This window comes from Peromyscus eremicus, chromosome X (assembly GCF_949786415.1).
Source record: "Peromyscus eremicus chromosome X, PerEre_H2_v1, whole genome shotgun sequence".
Taxonomy (NCBI): Eukaryota; Metazoa; Chordata; class Mammalia; order Rodentia; family Cricetidae; genus Peromyscus; species Peromyscus eremicus.
This window is the reverse complement of record NC_081439.1, coordinates 87,635,804-87,655,235: the sequence shown is the minus strand read 5'-3', so window position 1 is coordinate 87,655,235 and position 19,432 is coordinate 87,635,804. Positions and strand designations below refer to the sequence as shown.

General features: G+C 35.4%; 1 protein-coding gene across 1 annotated transcript in view; it reads right to left on the bottom strand.

The window, feature by feature from the left end:
- Positions 1 to 6,075: 6,075 nt before the first annotated feature.
- The window catches only part of Radx (RPA1 related single stranded DNA binding protein, X-linked), a 70,080-nt gene continuing 56,723 nt past the window's right edge, over positions 6,076 to 19,432 (bottom strand). Inside the window, exons 12-14 of the mRNA XM_059250824.1 lie at positions 14,077 to 14,367; positions 12,178 to 12,345; positions 6,076 to 7,334 (exon numbers count right to left, since the gene is read on the bottom strand). Of these exons, the coding sequence (XP_059106807.1) occupies positions 7,213 to 7,334; positions 12,178 to 12,345; positions 14,077 to 14,367 (581 nt within the window). The 3' untranslated portion in view covers positions 6,076 to 7,212. The remainder of the gene's footprint in view (positions 7,335 to 12,177; positions 12,346 to 14,076; positions 14,368 to 19,432) is intronic.

Genomic DNA, 19,432 nt, shown 5'->3' with positions numbered 1-19,432 from the left:
TTCTTGTTCATTTGGTCATAAAAACTTAAGATGTCTGCAGATATTTCCAACTATCAGTCACCATTGTCCACTAATGTCCCTTCTAAACAGAAGTTTGAAATTTCAGTTGCAGGCAGGTAACTGATCTCACCTCTAGCAACATAAGCTCTGAATACATCAGCTCTTTTTCACTTTATCTACGTCCCCTTCTGCTTGTCCCTCCTCCAACTGTACACACACACACACACACAACCTTTAACCAGACTATCTTAGTAATTAACACTATCAATTTTATTCTACATATCGTCAGGATAGGATGACTTCTTGCAGTGAATTTTTCCCTTCTTACTGTTCCAGCTAATGCACTTTGATAAACACGGAGTGGATTGGAATGAGGAACTGGACTCTCGGGAATCCCACGTGACAAGTCTGAAAGTCACCTCTCCTGGAATATTTAAAACACAAAACTGGTTTTCCAAGCCCTGCTGAAATATGCTATCAACAGTTGAGCTGGGAATAAGTTAAAATCCCTAATTTTAATTGCTATGGCTCTAGTAGAAAGGATTTTATTACCTTTTCCTCTCCAATTTTGTGAATTATTTTCTAAGGAGGTTCCCCAAGGAATAGCCTCTGTTACCTCGTTTACTCGTTAGAAGTAAACATACTTTAGTAGTTCACAATCTCTTTGAGTACAGTGCCTTGCCCATGGTAGACAATCAAATATTTGTTCATTGTTATCTGAAGGCTGCTGGGTTCCATTATTTCTCCTCAGGTTTTACACTCTGTAAAGGAGTGTTCAAGCCTTCATTTTAAACACTGAGAGCTTTTACATTTTCCCCCAAATGTATAGAAAGCTTTATTTCACTGCCTTCGTTTCAAGCAAGGTTTTAAATTGGGATTACAATAGACACTGGCAGCAGTTGCACACATATTGCCAGAACATCACAGGGTCTGGGCAATTTTCTGGGATGGGGAGATTACAATGTGTGCTAAGGGCTGCTGAAGGAATAGATGAACAGGCAAGACAAACAAATATCTGGAGTCTCATTGGGCCAAGAGTTAGCAATCTATACAAACAGGTATCAGGCTGTTGGAGGAAGCAGAAAGCTACCAGGTCAAAAGGAAACTAGTTACACTGGCGGTCCAAAGTCCAAGGTAAGTAGTCAGGAGGACAGGGGAAATCCAGCAAACAGCCCAACAGAAAATAGGAAATACTGTTGACAGACAGGAGTAATGGAAGTGCTTCTTTTTGTCTTTTCTTGTATGTCTAAGATACTAATGTTGTAAACATATTCATACTATAATTAATAACTACAATTGAATTGAAAAATGTCAAGGTCTCAGGTCTTATGTTCTATTCAAAAGTAAACACAAGCTGTTCACAGTTTTTCTTTGAACACTACCATTTTGGTGTGTTAAATACAACAGAAATGATAAGACTGAAAAGCTATTACTATTAATGTCATTATCCCAAGTGAATTTTCTGATGGCCAATTATTAGTGGTAAATTTCACATCAGCATTCAATATGCAACATAATGAATTTCCAGAAAGTTAATTCTAACTTTTCTATCAGGAAAACTCATGAAATCATTTAAACATAGATTCATGACAAGCTAGTGAAATATGATAGGTTCCAATGATCCTAAAACACTCCTTTCAACCCGCATTTTGCTTCTGGACAAGTCACATTATTATGTGCCTTCCAAACAACCACTCTCCCATAACATTTTGTGGCAGTGCTGCTGTACTGAGGACAATGTCACTAAACTCTTAGGCTAAATCAATCTGGAGGTTGAAATGCATGACTTTATATATTATCAGAACTGTATAACTTGTATATGAGAGCTTTTATGCTTTCCTTTTTATGGTTTTTACAGTCACAAATTTGATAATTTTAAATTTCTCTTAAAGCTTTTTAGTTGAGTAAGATTCATGGCATAAAAACACTTAATTTTCACTTTAACTTTTAAAGTAATTTGTGGGGGAGGCATCAGTAGTTTCAACACTTGTTTAGTGTTTTTATAGTTTTGTTTGTGGAACACCTGGAATAGAAACTTTTAGAAAGTTACTAGAATGATGATTCATAGCCCCCTCACTCCAGCATCCTGCATCAGGACCTGGGGGGATGGAGGAAGAAAAAAATATTGATTTTATGTTACTTTGCTTTGTGGTGCTGGGAATTAAGCCTACAGTACGTGTCAGACAGACACTGACTGGGCTATACTTCTAGTGCAGATTTCTCTGTTGAATTAACACTTCCAGGTAATTCCTATGCACAGAGCCTTGTGTTTCATCTCCAGCACCACACAGAATCCAGTACGGTGGTCCATTTCCTGTAATCCAGCACTTGGGAGGTAGAGGCTGGAAGATCAAAGTTCAAGGTCATCCTTGACTATGTGTTGAATTTGAGGCCAACCTAACATACATGAGACCTTGCTTTGCACAACACTTTGATGCTTATTTGTATTAAGCATGATATTCTAAGTATTTATGAAGTATCCAACACACTACACTTTTCACAAATGCCAATTCTTCAACTAATATCACATTTTTGTGCAAATACAAATCTGGGACCCTTTGTCTTCATTTGTACACAAAAGCAGGTCGAACTAAGATCTACCTATAATACTTTGAAAATATTTAACAAGATAAACCTATGATAATGAAAGTTACATGAAGTTGAGAGGGAAACATGTTGTGGAGAAGGTCAAGAAGAAGCTGTAATGATCAAAATACATTGTATATGTGTATGAAACTTTCAAAGAATACAAAAATATTATTTAAAAATAGCAAAAATAGTGTTGTTTGTGTCATTACCTGCACAAGACTGGGCCTTTCAATATTTCATGTGTTGGGGCATTAGGTTCTATCCTTTCCCAGTAGTTGGGCACTGAAAAGTAGCCCATGTTCCAGTAAAAAACCTCCCATCCATGCTCATAGGAGCAACTTTAATTCAGTGTGTCACATCCAAAATAAGATGTGGAAGTTGAAGGGGGACTTCTTAGAAAGGAGGGCTTCAGTAGAAGAGGTAGAAAGGGTGAGAGTCAATCATAGGGTTGGGAATTACTAAAAAGTACTATATATGTCTGAAACTAGAAAAAAAAGTATTTGCTTGATATTTTTACCAAAATTATGTATGTATATATGTATGTATGTATATACTACTGCAATAAAAACAAGTTATATTAAGCGATTTTAATGCTTATTTTTGGTTATAGTGAGCTATTACAGCTGGTATTTTAATACTTGTAAGATGTTCTTAACAGAAAACCACATTTTTAGAAACATATAGCTATAATTAAAAAACCTTTTCAGTGTTCTAATAATCATACTAACAAGCCAAAGGACTCATAGAACTTGATGAGTCCATTAGTTTGCAACTTGTTTAAGTAGATTTCCTCAAGCTCCCACAAAGGATTTAGGAACAGAGTGGTGGCTGGATTTAAAGATGCTTACACACACACACACACACACACACACACACACACACACACACACACAGAGTGGTGGCTGGATTTAAAGATGCTTACACACACACACACACACACACACACACACACACACGAGAGAGAGAGAGAGAGAGAGAGAGAGAGAGACAGACAGACAGAGAGACAGACAGAGAGACAGACAGAGAGACAGACAGACAGAGAGACAGACAGAGAGAGAGACAGAGAGAGAATATAAAGGCAAGTAAAAAGTTCAGGCAGTATTAATATAAGAATAAATGGCACAGGTTTTTTATCAAGTGGTTTTTTTTGTGTATGTGTAGACTTGACACAAACTCAAATATAATCTTAAGTCAATAAAACCATCACATAATCCCCAAATCTCATTTTTACCTATTTTCAAACATTTTCTCCTAAATGTGTTGTACTAAAAACAGCTGATCACTGAAACAAGACAGTCTAGTTGATATGCATTTCACCTCTCATTGATTTACCTACATAATCTTTGGTACTCATGCTTATGAGAGAAAGAAGAAGATACTCAATGCACCTGAAAAGACAACCAGTGAAACAGCAAACTACAAATCACAAAATGACCTCAGTAAAATAAACATTAAAGAAAGAGACAATCTAATGATGGGAGAATGTCTTTGCCAACTATACAGCTAACAAAAGATTAATATTCAAGATAAATAAAGAATTTCAAATTAAACACCAAAAAAATAACCCCCGCCAAATCAACCAACCCATGCATGATCAAATGACCTGAATAGATAGTTCTCAAAATAAGAAACAGAAATGGCAAATGAATACTTAAAATTGCTGGCTGACCATAGCCATCAAGAAAACGTAAATTAAAACTACTGTGAGATTCCATTTTTCCCAGCCACACTGGCTACCATCAAGAAGAGAGATGGCAATGAACATGAAATTTATTTACTTATTTACTATTGGTAAGAATATAAAACTTGTGCAGCCCATATGGAAATCTGTATAGAGCCTTCCCAAAGCAATAAAAATAGAACAATCATGACCAAGATATAGACCACTCTAGGGCATATACCCCAAAGTATTTTAAGTCCACAAACCAAGATATTTTGTACTGTGACTATGACTCCAGTCTAGGGAATCTGGTATTCTCTTCTGGACTCTACAGATACAGGTTCCCTTACTAACATGTGCCCATACCTATCCCCATCCCCACACAATTAATAAACATAATGAATTAAATATATATTTGTCAGAGAACATGTTTTCAAGTTACCTCTTCACTATCTTACCCAAATTATTATTATTATTATTATTATTATTATTATTATTATTATGTTGAGAAATATGGATTTTATTTTATTTTTTTATTAAGAGATTTTTCTATTCATTTTACAAACCAACCACAGATTCCCCTGTCCTCCCTCCTCCTGCTCCCCAGCCTTCCCCCCGAACTCAACCCCCATTCCCACCTCCTCCAAGGCAAGGTCTTCCATGGGGAGTCGGCAGAGTCTGGTACATTGTTGAGGCAGGTCCAAGCCCCTCCTCCTTGCACCAAAGCTGTGCAAAGTGTCTCACCATAGGCACTAGGCTCCAAAAAGCCGGCTCATGCACTAGGGACAGGTCCCGATCCCACTGCCTAGGGGCCCCCTAAACAGTTTAAGCTAAACAACTGTCTTGCTTATCCAGAGGGGCTAGTCCAGTACCATGCTGGCTCCTCAGCTATTGGTCCACAGTTCATGTGTTTCCACTAGTTTGGCTAGTTGTCTCTTTACTTTTTCCAATCATGGTTACCCAAATATTTTAATGTCTATCTCTCACGTGTTATTCAAAATTAGAAATTCTAGTGAAAGACTATGGTCCTTAAGTACACAGCATTTTGTCATTTACCAACTGACTTGTTTCTTGGAAGATGGCCTCACACTAGTGTATTTGAAATTAATATTCTTCTGATGGTAGTTTGCTACTTTCCTTTGGAAATGCCATAGTAAATATGTACCTTCTGCAACAACCAAAAGTATGGACACAGATGTTTAATTCTGAATTTGGATAGATACATTAGTAGAATATAAATTTCAAAAACATTTATGCTATGTGTACGAGTGTTTGCCTACATATATTTATATGTACCGCATGCATGCCTAGTACCTAAAGAGGTCAGAAGAATGGGGGGTCAGTTGCTCTGGAACTGGATTTATATATGGTTGTGAATCAACATATAGGTCCTGGGAACCAAACCCAGGTCATCTTGCAAAAGCAACAAGTGCTTTTAACCCTAGAGCCAACTCTCCAGCCCTAGCCCCTGGCATATAAATTTTTAGGAGGAGTTGTTTTTAAAACTCCAAAAACTTAAGAATATTTATTTTCCATTCAATATAAGAACAGAAATCATGTCTCTTTAGCATTTTTATATCTTTGTCTGTTGCTTTCAATGAACAGCTATTTCAATTCCCCCTTATGGATGTGGTTCTAAAATCAAATTGCCCTTTAAAAATTGTAATAGGTTAATCCCAATTCCCTAATTCAACTTGAAAAACAACAGTCTTCAAACCTGCATGGGAAAATCACCTTGGATCACTTACAAGCAAATATATACCCGTTCAGTATGGAAAACACACATGAACTATGTTCAAAATGAGACAAGAGACCAAAAAAGTTACTGCATTTTAACTTATTTAATACCACTCTGAAACTAGTAACACAAGGATTCACAGTTTTAATTAACCATTCAATACAGTTATAAAGAAGACTGAACACCTTTATGAACAAAATACAGTATGCCTTTAAGTTTGTAGGCTGCCTACCACATTAAAACTGTATAGCACACGACATCACAAAATTACAGGGCTCTAAGGAAATCTTGTGAGTTTATATCTCAACTACAATCAGATTCATCTTGATATAGAAATATTTAATCTCATTTGACAGTTGTTTAGGCTCATTTATTTAGCCACATGGGTGTCAGACACAGGTCTTTACAAAGGTAGAGTGACCATTTACCTTTAAAACACAGTATAGTAGAGAATCAGACTGAAAAAAATTCCCTTAGCTACTGTCCTTTTACTTTCAATACAAGCACTTCAGATATTAATGTGAGATGAAATTTCACTGTCTAAAATCACATCACATATACTGAAATTACAAATGAACACAGTAGGAATGTATACATACTGTAGCCTCTGGCTTTAACATTATATACTGGTCAAAATACTTAAAACTTCAAGGCATTGGAAATCACAATAAAAGGTTGAAAATTTTTATGACAACTTAATTCAACATACTCATTTTATAGCAAATATAGAGATGGGGGCCAAGTGGATCATTACAATCTCTGTGTGGGTTTCTGGACACGGTAAAAACTACCTTGCTTATAATAAATTTGGTGATCACTTTAGGAGAATTGATCATTCAGTCCTTGAATTTGTAAAGCAAGATTTATCACCATATGTGAATAAAATCAGGAAGATGTTAAATTGTGTTAGCCAAGATGCACTGTACTGAGATGTTGGAATAAAAATACACTTTGCAAAAGGAACAGTAAAACATAAATTGTTACAAATTAAGATAATAGTCACATACAAGTGAAGTAATTCTGACATAAAACTGTCTTGATGTTTTTTTTTCAATAATGAATCTAATATGAAGTGAGAGTACCAAATACAAGATGAACTGAAAACCACTTAACTTTAGAGGTCATGTAATATTCTGATGAAAATACCAAGAAAATAATAGATTCTCTTTAAAGCAGTATTCTATATATACCCTGTAATTATTTCGTCTGCTAATCTTTAAGGAGCCTATTCTGGAGTATAAATTCTCTGCAAACAGACTTCCACTTTATTGTTACCCAAATTACAGATATCCAAGATACAGATGATGTGGACTCTATCCAGTTCAGCTGCTGCTTTTACAATATCATCTAGAAGTGAAAAACAGATGGTAAGTATTGTAAAATAGTTAAATATTTACTTGGATTTATAATCACACAAACTGATGATCTACTTGGATTTATAATCACACAAACTGATGATCTTTTTCTTACAATATTAATGATGTCGGGTTGGGGATTTAGCTCAGTGGTAGAGCACTTGCCTAGCAAGTGCAAAGCCCTGAGTTCGGTCCTCAGCTCCAGGGGGGAAAATATTAATGATGTCTCTAATCTTCTTTGTAATTCATCATATGCATTTACCAAACTTCTCCAGACAGAAAGCACATCTATCAATAGATGCAGTCAATAAGGTTCTTACATGCATTTCCTAGAATATTTGGTTTTCTTTCTTTTTCCTTTTCTTTTTTATTGAGTAAAACAAATCTACATATTTTCAAGATCACAAACAAATATCTTAGATTTTAAAGAAGTACAGTGATTAGTTATTTTATTTTTATATGTAATTAATTACTATTAATTATTCAATCTATCTTTTTATCCTATCATCTTTAGGGAATATGAGTTGGAGTGATACATTATTTCTTGTCCAATGTAAATAAAAACAAACTTGTCTTCCATCTCTACCTTAACAACTCTAGAAGTTACTTTCTCCTGTTGGATTAGCAACAAGAAAGAAACAAGCTAGGTTCAGGAGAAGGGAGTTGCTGACTGATTACATTACACTTGAGCAAGAAAGAAACTGTAATTGTGTTCAGCCACGGTGACTTTAGGGCTGCTTTATAACTATAGCACAGTTCAACCTACTGTATAATACAGTACAGTAATTCTTGTCTCTAAAATCAATATGGGAAACCCTCATTACATAGAGAATAAAGTGTTTTCCAAATATGTGAAAATTCTTCTGTATTATACTACAGTTATGAACTGCTGTTCAATGCTGCTGTCCAATGGAAACATTAACATAATACTTTCATGTATATATACACATATATATGTACATATGTATATCCTTCTACTTCATGATTAAAATGATACCAAGAAGGCTTTCATATTAGTGAGATTTGTTAAATGGTTTTTGATAAATGGCTAATCATTTGTAAAATATAAAGCTAGATCCCCATCTCACCCTCCACATGAATTAATTCTAAATGGATTAAAAATTTAAACTGTAAAAATGAAGCCACATTGATGATCGTTCATAGCTGAATTATTTACAATATCCAAAGTTATATAAGCTAAATTTCTAGAAATTTAACAGATGAATGGATAAACAAAATGTGATATATAATACAATGAGCAATCATTCAGCCATGAAAAGAAATGAAATTCTGATACGTATTCTAACATGGATGAACCCTGACAATGTTATGCTAAGTTAAACCAGCCAAAAACAATAGGGCAAATATTGTATGAATTCATTTGAATGAAATTAACAGGAAAATTCATAGAGAAAGTGGAATGGTTACCAAGGAGTTGGGAGAAGAGGAAATGAGAATTACTGCTTAACTTAAGTTTCTGGCATTTGATCACAATAAAAATATATGTGTGAGGAAAAAGAAAACTATAAAAATACCTCCCAAACAATGATTTGGGTATAAGTAAATACACATGCATGTATGTGCATGTGTGTGTGGAGGCTAGAGGTCAACCTTAGGTGGCATTCATCTAGAGACAAAGTGTCTTGTGAGGGTCTCTCACTGGGGCCAGGTACTTGCTAAACATTTCCCCTGGCTGGCCTCCAAGCACCCAGGGATCTGCCTGCCTGTCTCTGCCTCTGTCACCAAACTTAGATTTTACCTGGATTCTAGGGATCTGAACTCAGGTCCTCGTGCTTGTATAGCCAGCACTTTACTGACTGGGCCATCTCCCTGGGACAAGAGTGCATTTTTATAGTTTTAAACTAGTGATGCCTTTGAATATGACATAAGATGAGGAGCCAGAAAGGAATCATGATATAGTTGAGCACTTAAGAATAAAATTACTAAAATACCAAGGCATGCCTCCCTCTCGATCAATGTCAAACTGGGTTAAAGTATTTTTAATATACAATGAAGGGTAATTTTTCAATGTGAAAAGACAACCCACAAGTTAATAATAAGATAAATAATATTTGTAGGAAACTGTAAAAAATGCTAGCAGTAAAAGCTTCTAGAAAAGACAAAAATAAACAAATGACTTCTATACACATATGAAGCTCTTAGAATCGTGGCTAATATAAAGAAAACACTAATACATTAGTATTATTTTCTATTTAAGAAAACCCTTCTATTATAAAATTAAATTAATAATTATGTCACAGAAATCTTGGAAAAGGAACCAGTCTTAAACACTCTTCAATAGGGGACCATTAAAACAAATTTTGTTACAGTTACACAGTAGAATATTTTGTTGTTTCTGAAAAGAATGAGGTAGCTCTAAGGCTCACAAGGAATTTCAAGCTCTAAGATACTAGAGAAATATTGGTCTAGAGAGATGGCTCAGTGGACAAATGCGCTTGCTGTCAAATCTGATGACTTGTGTTTCATCCCTGGAATCCACAAGGTGGAAGGAGAGAGAACTAACTAGCCTCCACCTACATGCCATACAAATAAATAAACGTAACAAAAATAATTAAGAAACATAAAACAAAATAATATTACTTTTGGCCTAAGGGTTGGCAAAATATCAACAAAACCATACCTAGATGTCACAAGGGTGTAAGTGAAATATCACCCTTGTTTGGGAGCCAGTATTAAATTAATATAGCCATATGGAAGAAAATTTTACAATATTCACTATGATTTTCAAAGGATATATCTTTTGAGTCACTGACTTCTAGAAATTGATGTTATAGATGCATTTGTATAAGTATATAAAAATTTCATTTCTACACACATATACACATGCATATATAATACATGCATACTAAGTGCAGTATTAATTGGTAAAGGAAAAATCATTTGAAAACTTTGTTTAGACAAGGTTGTTAGCACTGGATGGCCTAAAATTTGCTATGTAGACATGCTTGCCTCAAACCCACAGAATTCCTCTGGCCTTAGCTTTCTGAGTTTTGGTGTAAAATGCATTAGCCAACATGCCTGGCCTGGAACTAGTCTTAAACAACCTTCAATAGGGGAATCATTAAAGCAATTTTGGTACAGTCACACAGTAGAATATTTTGTTGTTTCTGAAAAGAATGAGGTAGCTCTTGCTATGCAGGTATGAATGTTGTCCAAGGTGTACTTGGGGCAGGAGGTGGTGCTGGTTATAAAACTATGTCTATAGATTTCAACTTATATGCATTTATTTGATAGAAAATTATAATTAGTAAACATATCGTAAATAATGAGAGAGGCTGGACCTGAGAAGACAAGAAGGGGAATTTTCACTTTTACATAGGATTTTTCTGCAACTGTTAGGAATTTTAAATTACTTATGTGAATAGATTTTGTGATTAAAAAGAGAGTAGCTTACGGTGTTTAAAAGATGACCCATGAGCTTTACCCCACGAGCCACTGTTTTATATCTCCAAGCCTATTTTGATCTTGTGTTCTAGAATTGTGAAAGGAATAGAAAAGTTTGGAATCAGGCAAACTTTCAGAATCCTAGCTCTGGTGAGACACTGAATTTCAGTGTAGTTACCTATAAATAGAGTGTAGCAGTGTTCACTTTGACAGGCTCTCTATGATGCTTAGCTGAAAGGCCAGGCACACTGATCAGCACAGAATTACATCAACACTAACATTAATACTGCTGTATCATAAAAAAATGTGATATTCCACTCACAATGAATCACTTTGCTTTTAGTTACTGCTTCACTTTTCTCCTCTAGTGATCTGTGTCCTTCATGTCCAAATATTAACTACTTAGCAGACTGGTACCAGGTATTTTTCATGTGACCATGCTAATGATGACTGGAAGAATACTGGCACTAGCAATGAGCAGATAAGTGGGAACTCTGACCTACAATTGTACATCAGTAACTGTATATGTATATACCAGCAAGCATATGACAGAGTAGATATGATATGAAAGAAGAATATGAATACAGTGAGTAAGGAGATTTAGAACCACTGAAAGCCAAAGAGGTTGTGATATAGGAAATGATATTGCAAGCTAAAATAGGAAAAAATCTTGAATCTCATAAATTTAGATACTCAAACTCAGTTTGCACAACCAGGAGTGTCAAGTAACATCATCATCAGGTAAAGTTCATAAGACATGCTCCAAATCAACAGAGATTCTAGAGTTTCATCAGCTTGGAGAGACCCACCAGAACCTTGTAATAAATGGCTTTCTTAAATGCTCTTTCAAATACATTATCTTGTTGAGCTCAATGAAAATGACTAGAAGCTTTACCATGTGCTCAAGAAATAGAAACAACACCAGAATGAACAAGACAACTTCAATTGCAGAGTTAAGTTTATAAGTATAGAATGGAAAACTTGGTATTGTATGAAGCAACATAAATAGCTGAAGAGTTTCACTATTGGGATCACATATAGTCTTAGCAGCTTGAAGGAGTAGAATGGGTAGCACTTGAATAACCAAACATTTATGGGAAAACAATTATACTGTAGTGCATTACTAACATATTATAATTTGAGGCAATTATACAGCAAAAGTATAAAGGACAAAAGGGAAGATTTACACTACCTCATGTACATACCCTGTCAGTCTGATTAAGTAATTATAAGCATAAAATGTTCTTTATGGCTCACTGGAATGAAAACAAGCTATATAATTTATTTAAAAGACTCACTCACATTTAATTTTTATGGGGTACACTTAGCAAATGAGTTAAGACTACAGTAGTTTAAATAATAAAAATTCTACCATTGAGAAAAGGTTAGGATCATTTATAGTATTTTTTTCTGAACAAAGGAACAGTCACCTGCAATTGCCTTGGGATCTGGCACTCTTTCATTGCCAGGTGCTTCTGGTGGGTACACACAACTGTAATTCATGCAGGTCAAAAATGTGTCTATTTGAGATGTCTGGACATCTTCCGGAGAATACATAGGTAGGAATGCAACATCAATTGCAATCTCATGGTTCAAACCTGTGAGTGAAAGATCACACATTATTAAATGTTCAGTAGCTTAGCATAGTTTGCTACTTTCAGTTTCCTTGTTTGATCCTAATGTGTGCCTAATACTTTGAGACCTGTAAAAACCAGTTTACACACTGGGAACTAAACTCAAATTGATTTTGATAGGCTGCACCTTCTCACCAAGGTTGTCTAACAATCAAAAGACCCATTACCATATCTTAGCTCTATACATTTTATCTCTGTATTAAGTTAACCATTAAAGAGCAGCATTTATGGGTTATAAAATAACATGTTAAAATATACTCATTTGTGAGATTTGTTTAGATAAAGCCTCATTGTTATAGGTTATTATGTATATTATAAGGTTAAGGTAGGAATCAAGTATCTCAGACATACTTTCATACCTTTGCAAATCAAAACTAGTTGAAGGTAAAGCTCATTTGTAACTGTGTTAATAGTATAATAACTTTACATAGTATATTTAGACTTCAATTTTGTTTGAATTAAAAAATATTCTAATATTGAATATTTGTTTTCTCCAAAATAAAAGTGGTCAAGAGTCAGAAAATCTGATTTTTAATCATGGCCTGCTTTCTGCCCAGCCGGAGTGTGAGACTTGAAGCCATATAAGTTCTCTTTAGCTCTAAAATTGAATATGCAATCAAATAAATAAAAGAATGTCCTTTCTCCACGCCGGAAAGCTCAGAGAAAATTACTGCCAAATTTTGTAAATTGGTTATCTTTACGGACCTACTGACACCTACATTCTATCTTTCCTTTAAAATTCATAAATGCCTCATCTTTCAACTCTAAACCATCCTTGAAAACAGGTAAGATAACATTTATATAAAAATAGCACACTTCTAACATCGATTCAATCTGGTGAGCAGAATGACAAATTTGTGTTCCTCATACCCTATTCTTGCTTTTATCTGACTCATAGCCAAAGCTAGTAAAAAGTGACAATTACATATGAGTCAGCTGAGACGTACAGTCAATCTGTTCCAATCAATCTGGAGCATGCTAAAGGAAGAAAAACATTTAGTCTCTGTGTTTCTTTATGACTCTTTGTTTCTATGGTTACTTTATGTGACGTATGGGAAATCTTAGCTTGAGTTTTGTTTCCTAGATATGAAAACTAAGTTATGAAACTAAGTTTGATAAAATACCTGACAAGATCAAGCACCATGGTCTACTGAAGACCATCTGAAAGTTAGATCTCTCATTATCCACGGATATTTATACCTTGTACTGCAAGTATGCATATTTACATGTGAGGAAACAGGAAAGAAGGGGCAGAAGGTAATAATGGTGGAAAATAGCACTGGTAAAAGTTAGGGCCATTAGCACTAATACTCTATATGGAAAGATCAACAAACAATAGTTGTATAGTTGACTATTGTCAACAAACAATAGTCGTCGATAAAGGAAAGCTCCATTAGTTCCCATTCTCATCTCCCCCAAATTTTCCAAGGACTTTCTGGTTTTGAGAAGCCAACAATCTTGAGCTTTATTTCAGAATTAGTGCTCTCCTCATTTTAGTTTGAGTCAAACAGAAATTCCCCCTTTGGACTTACGTATAGGAGAGGGTGCTTATATTTTTTAAGTCTAACTTCTAACTCTATTTAATAAATATATTAAATTACAAATAGATAAACAGATAAATAAATAAATAAATAAATACAAGTAAATACATTAAACTAATAGTATTCAAGAATAATAGAAGAGCAGTTCACCTACCTAGGATGGTTACTTCAAAATGTCCAAGGCTTTGTGCACTCTGAAATTCATCAAGTCTGGGGGGCCTTCCTTCTGGGGGTATGTATTTTGCAGGTTGAGAATTATACTGCTGGGCAAGAAACTTTCCATGCTCCAAAACAAATTTCCGTGGAATACTTTCAGGATAAACATGACTGTAATGTAGGTGGTCTCTTAAGCTAAACTTCTTATTTTTCCACAGCTGACTCTCCCATCTAATACTTCCTAGTCTTCTGGAATTCCCTGTGGTACTACCACTTGAACTTTCTTGACCTGTTCAAAATACAATGAGATAGGCACAATGGACCCATAAACTAGCTAAATCAAGGCATTCACTACATTAAAGAATTACAGATTAATGAGGAAGAGTTAAGCAGCTTTAAAATGTAAATTGAATATCTAAAAGTTAATTCTTATTAAAGTTAGGGAAGAGGAGTCTGGAGTGATGGCTCAGTGGCTAAGAGCACTTGTTCTTACAGAGGACCTGGGTTCAATTTCCAGCACTCACACAGTGGCTCATAACTGTCCACAACTCCAGTTCCATGGGATCCAGTACCCTCTTCTGATCTATGCAAGCACCAGGCACATATGTGGTGCAATGACATACATGCAGGCAAAACACCCATATACATAAAATTAATAAATCTTTTAAAAATGTGCAAAAGTTTTGAAAAAAGTTCATAAAGAATTAAATTTGCTTTATAAAAAATTTTCCTCCAAAATAATGAGTGATGCAGTTTTCTCATTTGTTGGAATTACAGAGATTTATAATTATCTTCTTTTTTTCGAGACAGGGTTTCTCTGTGTAGCTTGGGAGCCTGTCCTAGAACTCACTCTGTAGACCAGGCTGGCCTCGAACTCACAGAGATCCACCTGGCTCTGCTTCCTGAGTGCTGGGTTTAAAGGCATGTACCACCACCGCCCAGCCCTCCACCTTACTTTTTGAGACAGGTTCTTTAATTGAACCTGAAAGTTACTGATTGTCTAGACTGGTGGGCCAGCAACCTACTTAGCAGTGAAATTGCAGGTATGTGCTCATTTGCTTGTCTTTTTAAGTGGGTGCTAGGGATCTGAGCTCAGCTTGTCAGACTTGCAGGGCAAGTGCTTGTTGAATGAGCCATTTCCCTTGGCCATTATTTGTTTGCTCTTAAGAAATCAATTTATTATCTGTGTACAATGCAACTGGTATGTTTAGTTTCTAAAGCAGAATATAAGTTATCCCTTACATAGTATGACATTTGTTACACAGTATGACATTTGTTCAACAATGATTGTGTACCTATTATACATCAGACATTGTGCTAAGGAATTTGGCACAACAAATATTTTGATTGAATAACACACCTTTGGGAGAAAAGACACATTCATGCTAAAATCAGAACAAAAATAGATTTAAAAATAAGACTCTCATGTTGTCAGTTCTACTGGCTAAGACAAGCTATGAGCAACTGCACTTTGAAGTTAACCAAGTTTGTCAAGTAGCTTATTTGTAATTGTTTGTGTCCTGCTCTTGATTCCTGTCCTAGCATGAAAAACCTTGATGAGACAGAGCAACAAGGCTTCACCATGGTTCATATACCACCCTTGGTATTTCAGATTTTATTTTATATCCATATCCATAAACCAACCACAGTACTTGGTTTCTTAAGAGTGGCTGGAGATTTATCAAATAATGTTGCATGTTAAAAGATAGCATCATAAGGGAAAATATAGAAATTGAGCACATAATTCTATTCATCAGGCATCTAAAACACTGTAGTGCCATACGAGTTATTTTAAATTCAAAATCAAGCTGATGAATGTTCCTATGATGATGATTGATAATAAAAGAGATAAACAAATAACCCACACATGAAAAGAAAGGAATATACTCCAATGCAAGAAAGCAGGCTTAAACAGAAGACTGAGAACTGATTTTATTTTTTTTTTAATTTTCTATAAATAAATCTCTTTTTATATAGCTAATAAAAGTACTTGGGACAGCAGAAAGTAGCTAAGCATAGTGGCACAAGCCTATGAGCTTAGCATTTCAAAAACTGAAAGGCAGAGGCATGAGAATTGTGATGTAGAGACAGAGGTGAGCTGTTAGTGAGACATTGTATAAAAGAAAAAGACAAACAGCAGCTAGCAACAAGTAACCCAACTCAATGACCCAATCCATACTGAACATTCCCACACCACAAACAAGTCATATAGTATTTTAATCTTTTAAAAATAAACATTTATCTTACCTTATGGAAAAAATTACATTATTGAGTTTGTCAGGACTAAGTCATGAACACACACACACACACACACACACACACACACACACACATACACGATATATTATTAGAGACTATAATGGTATATACATGTTTTATGAAAATTTCCCCTAAAATTATGCTTTATAGTTTTATCTTAGTAACTTCAGATTATAATTTTCTACTTTAATTATATATTCCTAACAAATGAATATGAACTAAGTACAGCAACATTGGCATTTACAGGTTGTGAATAACTACATGTCCAAGAAAATTGGGAAAGAGACAAAATATATTCAGACTTCAGGTTTTTCTAAAAATGTGGCGAGGAATCATAAGCTAGAATTCTTTTGTGTTTAGCTTAAACACTACTAGACTTACCAAATAAAATATACATTTGTTTATTTTGTGAAAAATGGAAAGACATGCCACTAAATAAATTAATCATCTGTAATTACAGTCCTGGGGATCTGATGCAGACATACATGCAGGCAAAACACCCATATACACAAAATAAAAATAATTAAAAAATAATCATCCATGGTGAGATTAATGGAATAGGAGATAAGGAACATGTATGAAATTAAAGTTCTTTAAATATGTATTCTTTGGTATAGTTTGTAGCCAGAAGTTTTCCTGGTCCCATCCAGCTTGCAGCCACTCGGACCCAAATAATCACACAGACACTTATATTAATTAAAGCTGTTTGGCCTAATGGCTCAGGCTTCTTGCTAGCTAGATCTTACACTTAAATTAACCCTTAATTCTTATTTATGTTTAGCCACGTGGCTTGGTACCTTTTCCCAGTTCTGCCTTCACATCTTGCTTCTCATGGCGGTGGTGGCTGGCAGCATCTCCTGACTCCACCTTTCACTTCCCAGAATTCTCCTCTATGCTTATCCCACCTATACTATACTTCTTGCCTGGCTACTGGCCAATCAGTGTTTTATTTATCAATCAATCAGAGCAACACATTCACAGCATACAGAAAGACATCCCCAGCAATAGTCGACTTTGGAACTATGTTGATAATTAACCAAATTATAAAATAAGTATTATTTAAATATATTTAAAGCAATCAATCCCTAGCATGAAAATACGTGAATTTATATATCTACCCAGTTTATAATAGAACCACACAGAAAAGAATATTACAAGCTATCAAGCTATAATAGTGGGGTATACCATAAAAAACAAAAGGAATTGCAAAGAAACAGAACATTTTTCTGAGTCTCTTAAATTTGAGGTCAGTATTATGGTTTTGATATGGCCCCAAAAGGCTCAAGTTTTGAAGGCTTGCTTTGCCACTGGTGGTTCTATTTACTGAGAGATGATTAAATAATGCGGACTCAGAACCAATGGATCTATCCCTTGATGGCTTTTCAGATATGCATACCCCTGATGGCCTAGGAAGTTTCACAGGTGTTCTTAAAGTAAACACAAAGATTTGCGGTTCTTGATTTGAGTGATTTTATAGGGGTTTCTGGGTCTAGAGAGCAGGGAACCATTTTCACAGGTCACCTGAGGCTGCTTACAGAAAGAGGAAGAGAAGAGTCCAGATTCTTGCAGTGGAATAAGTTTCCTTTCTTTTAATCTTGTATGTGAAAATTATTTGATTCAAACTGGAAGTATAAATGTGAAATAATATTTTGTCTTGACATTACCTAAATAAATACCTAATAACCAATAAGGTAAGCTGTATCTAGAGTTTTCCTGCCTTGCCCACAGTCAGGACAAATCTCTCTCAACTGCCAGTCCCACAGCCACTCAGACCCAACCAAGTAAACACAGAGAGTTATATTGCTTACAAACTGTATGGCCGTGGCAGGCTTCTTGCTAACTGTTCTTACAGCTTAAATTAATCCATTTCTATTAATCTATACCTTGCCACATGGCTCGTGGCTTACCGGCATCTTCACATGCTGTTTCTCATTGTGGCAGCTGGCAGTGTCTCTCTCTCTCTGCCTTCCACTTCCCAGCTTTATTCTCCTCCTTGTCCCGTCTATCCTTCCTGCCTAGCCACTGGCCAATCAGTGATTTATTTATTGACCAATCAGCAACACACTTGACATACAGACCATCCCACAGCAGTAAGCAAGCATCTTTTCTAGTTCTGCCTTCTGCAAATGCTTAGAAATAACAACTAGATAAGTATATATTCAAATCTATAATGCCTTGTCTGTAATTGCTAACTACTACAGCTCTGTGGGGAAATGGCTGATTGCTTGTCTGGGGAACGAATATTCAAAAGATGAGTCTGTAAACATGCTGTAAAGACCAACAGCAAAATTTTGAAAGCCCCCACTACTATCAAACATCATTACAGTCATATGAACAGCATAAGCATAAATGAAGCATTCTGACCCACCAAATTAGGCAGACTGTTACTAGTAATGATAGTGATAACTTAAAGAACACCAAAGGAAGCAAAACTGAACCAAAGCAACAGCAACAAATCTACCTCACAACTGATCACTTCTGGAGGATACTTGGGATCTGACTCATTATTTTGAAAACTGACAAAGAAAAACAGAAAGTACATTTTTCTTCTTAAGGAAATGAAGTACATGTCTACATAATCAAGTAAGCAAGGAACTTTCTCCTCATGGAGCTGTTTTTCTTCTCAGGCAATGAATAAAGAAACACATATAAAATTTTATGAACATTTGGAACTATGCATTTATCAGTAGCAGCTGACAACATCAAGAAACAAGGAAACTTTATAACCCTCTAGAAAAGTGTAGAGAAGTGTGTTAAAGCTATGCTCCTGCCCCCCCCCACTGGTAACAAGGAACAAGGGAAAAAAAAACAGACTGCTTCTCCCTTTCATGGTCAGCCCTAATCACATATACATATGAGCAGCACCAAAGAACTCGGCAGGTTTTGTGTGTGTGTGTGTGTGTGTGTGTGTGTGTGTGTGTGTGTGTGTACATAATTAAATAGTACGAGTTTGTGGGTAGGGCACTTGAGAAGTTGGAGTGGAGAGAAAAGGGTAGAAATGGTATAAATACAGTACTCATGTATGAAACTCCAAAAATCTTAATTAAAGAAACATTTGATTATAAATATTAAGCAGAAATTGTCAGAAGTGACTG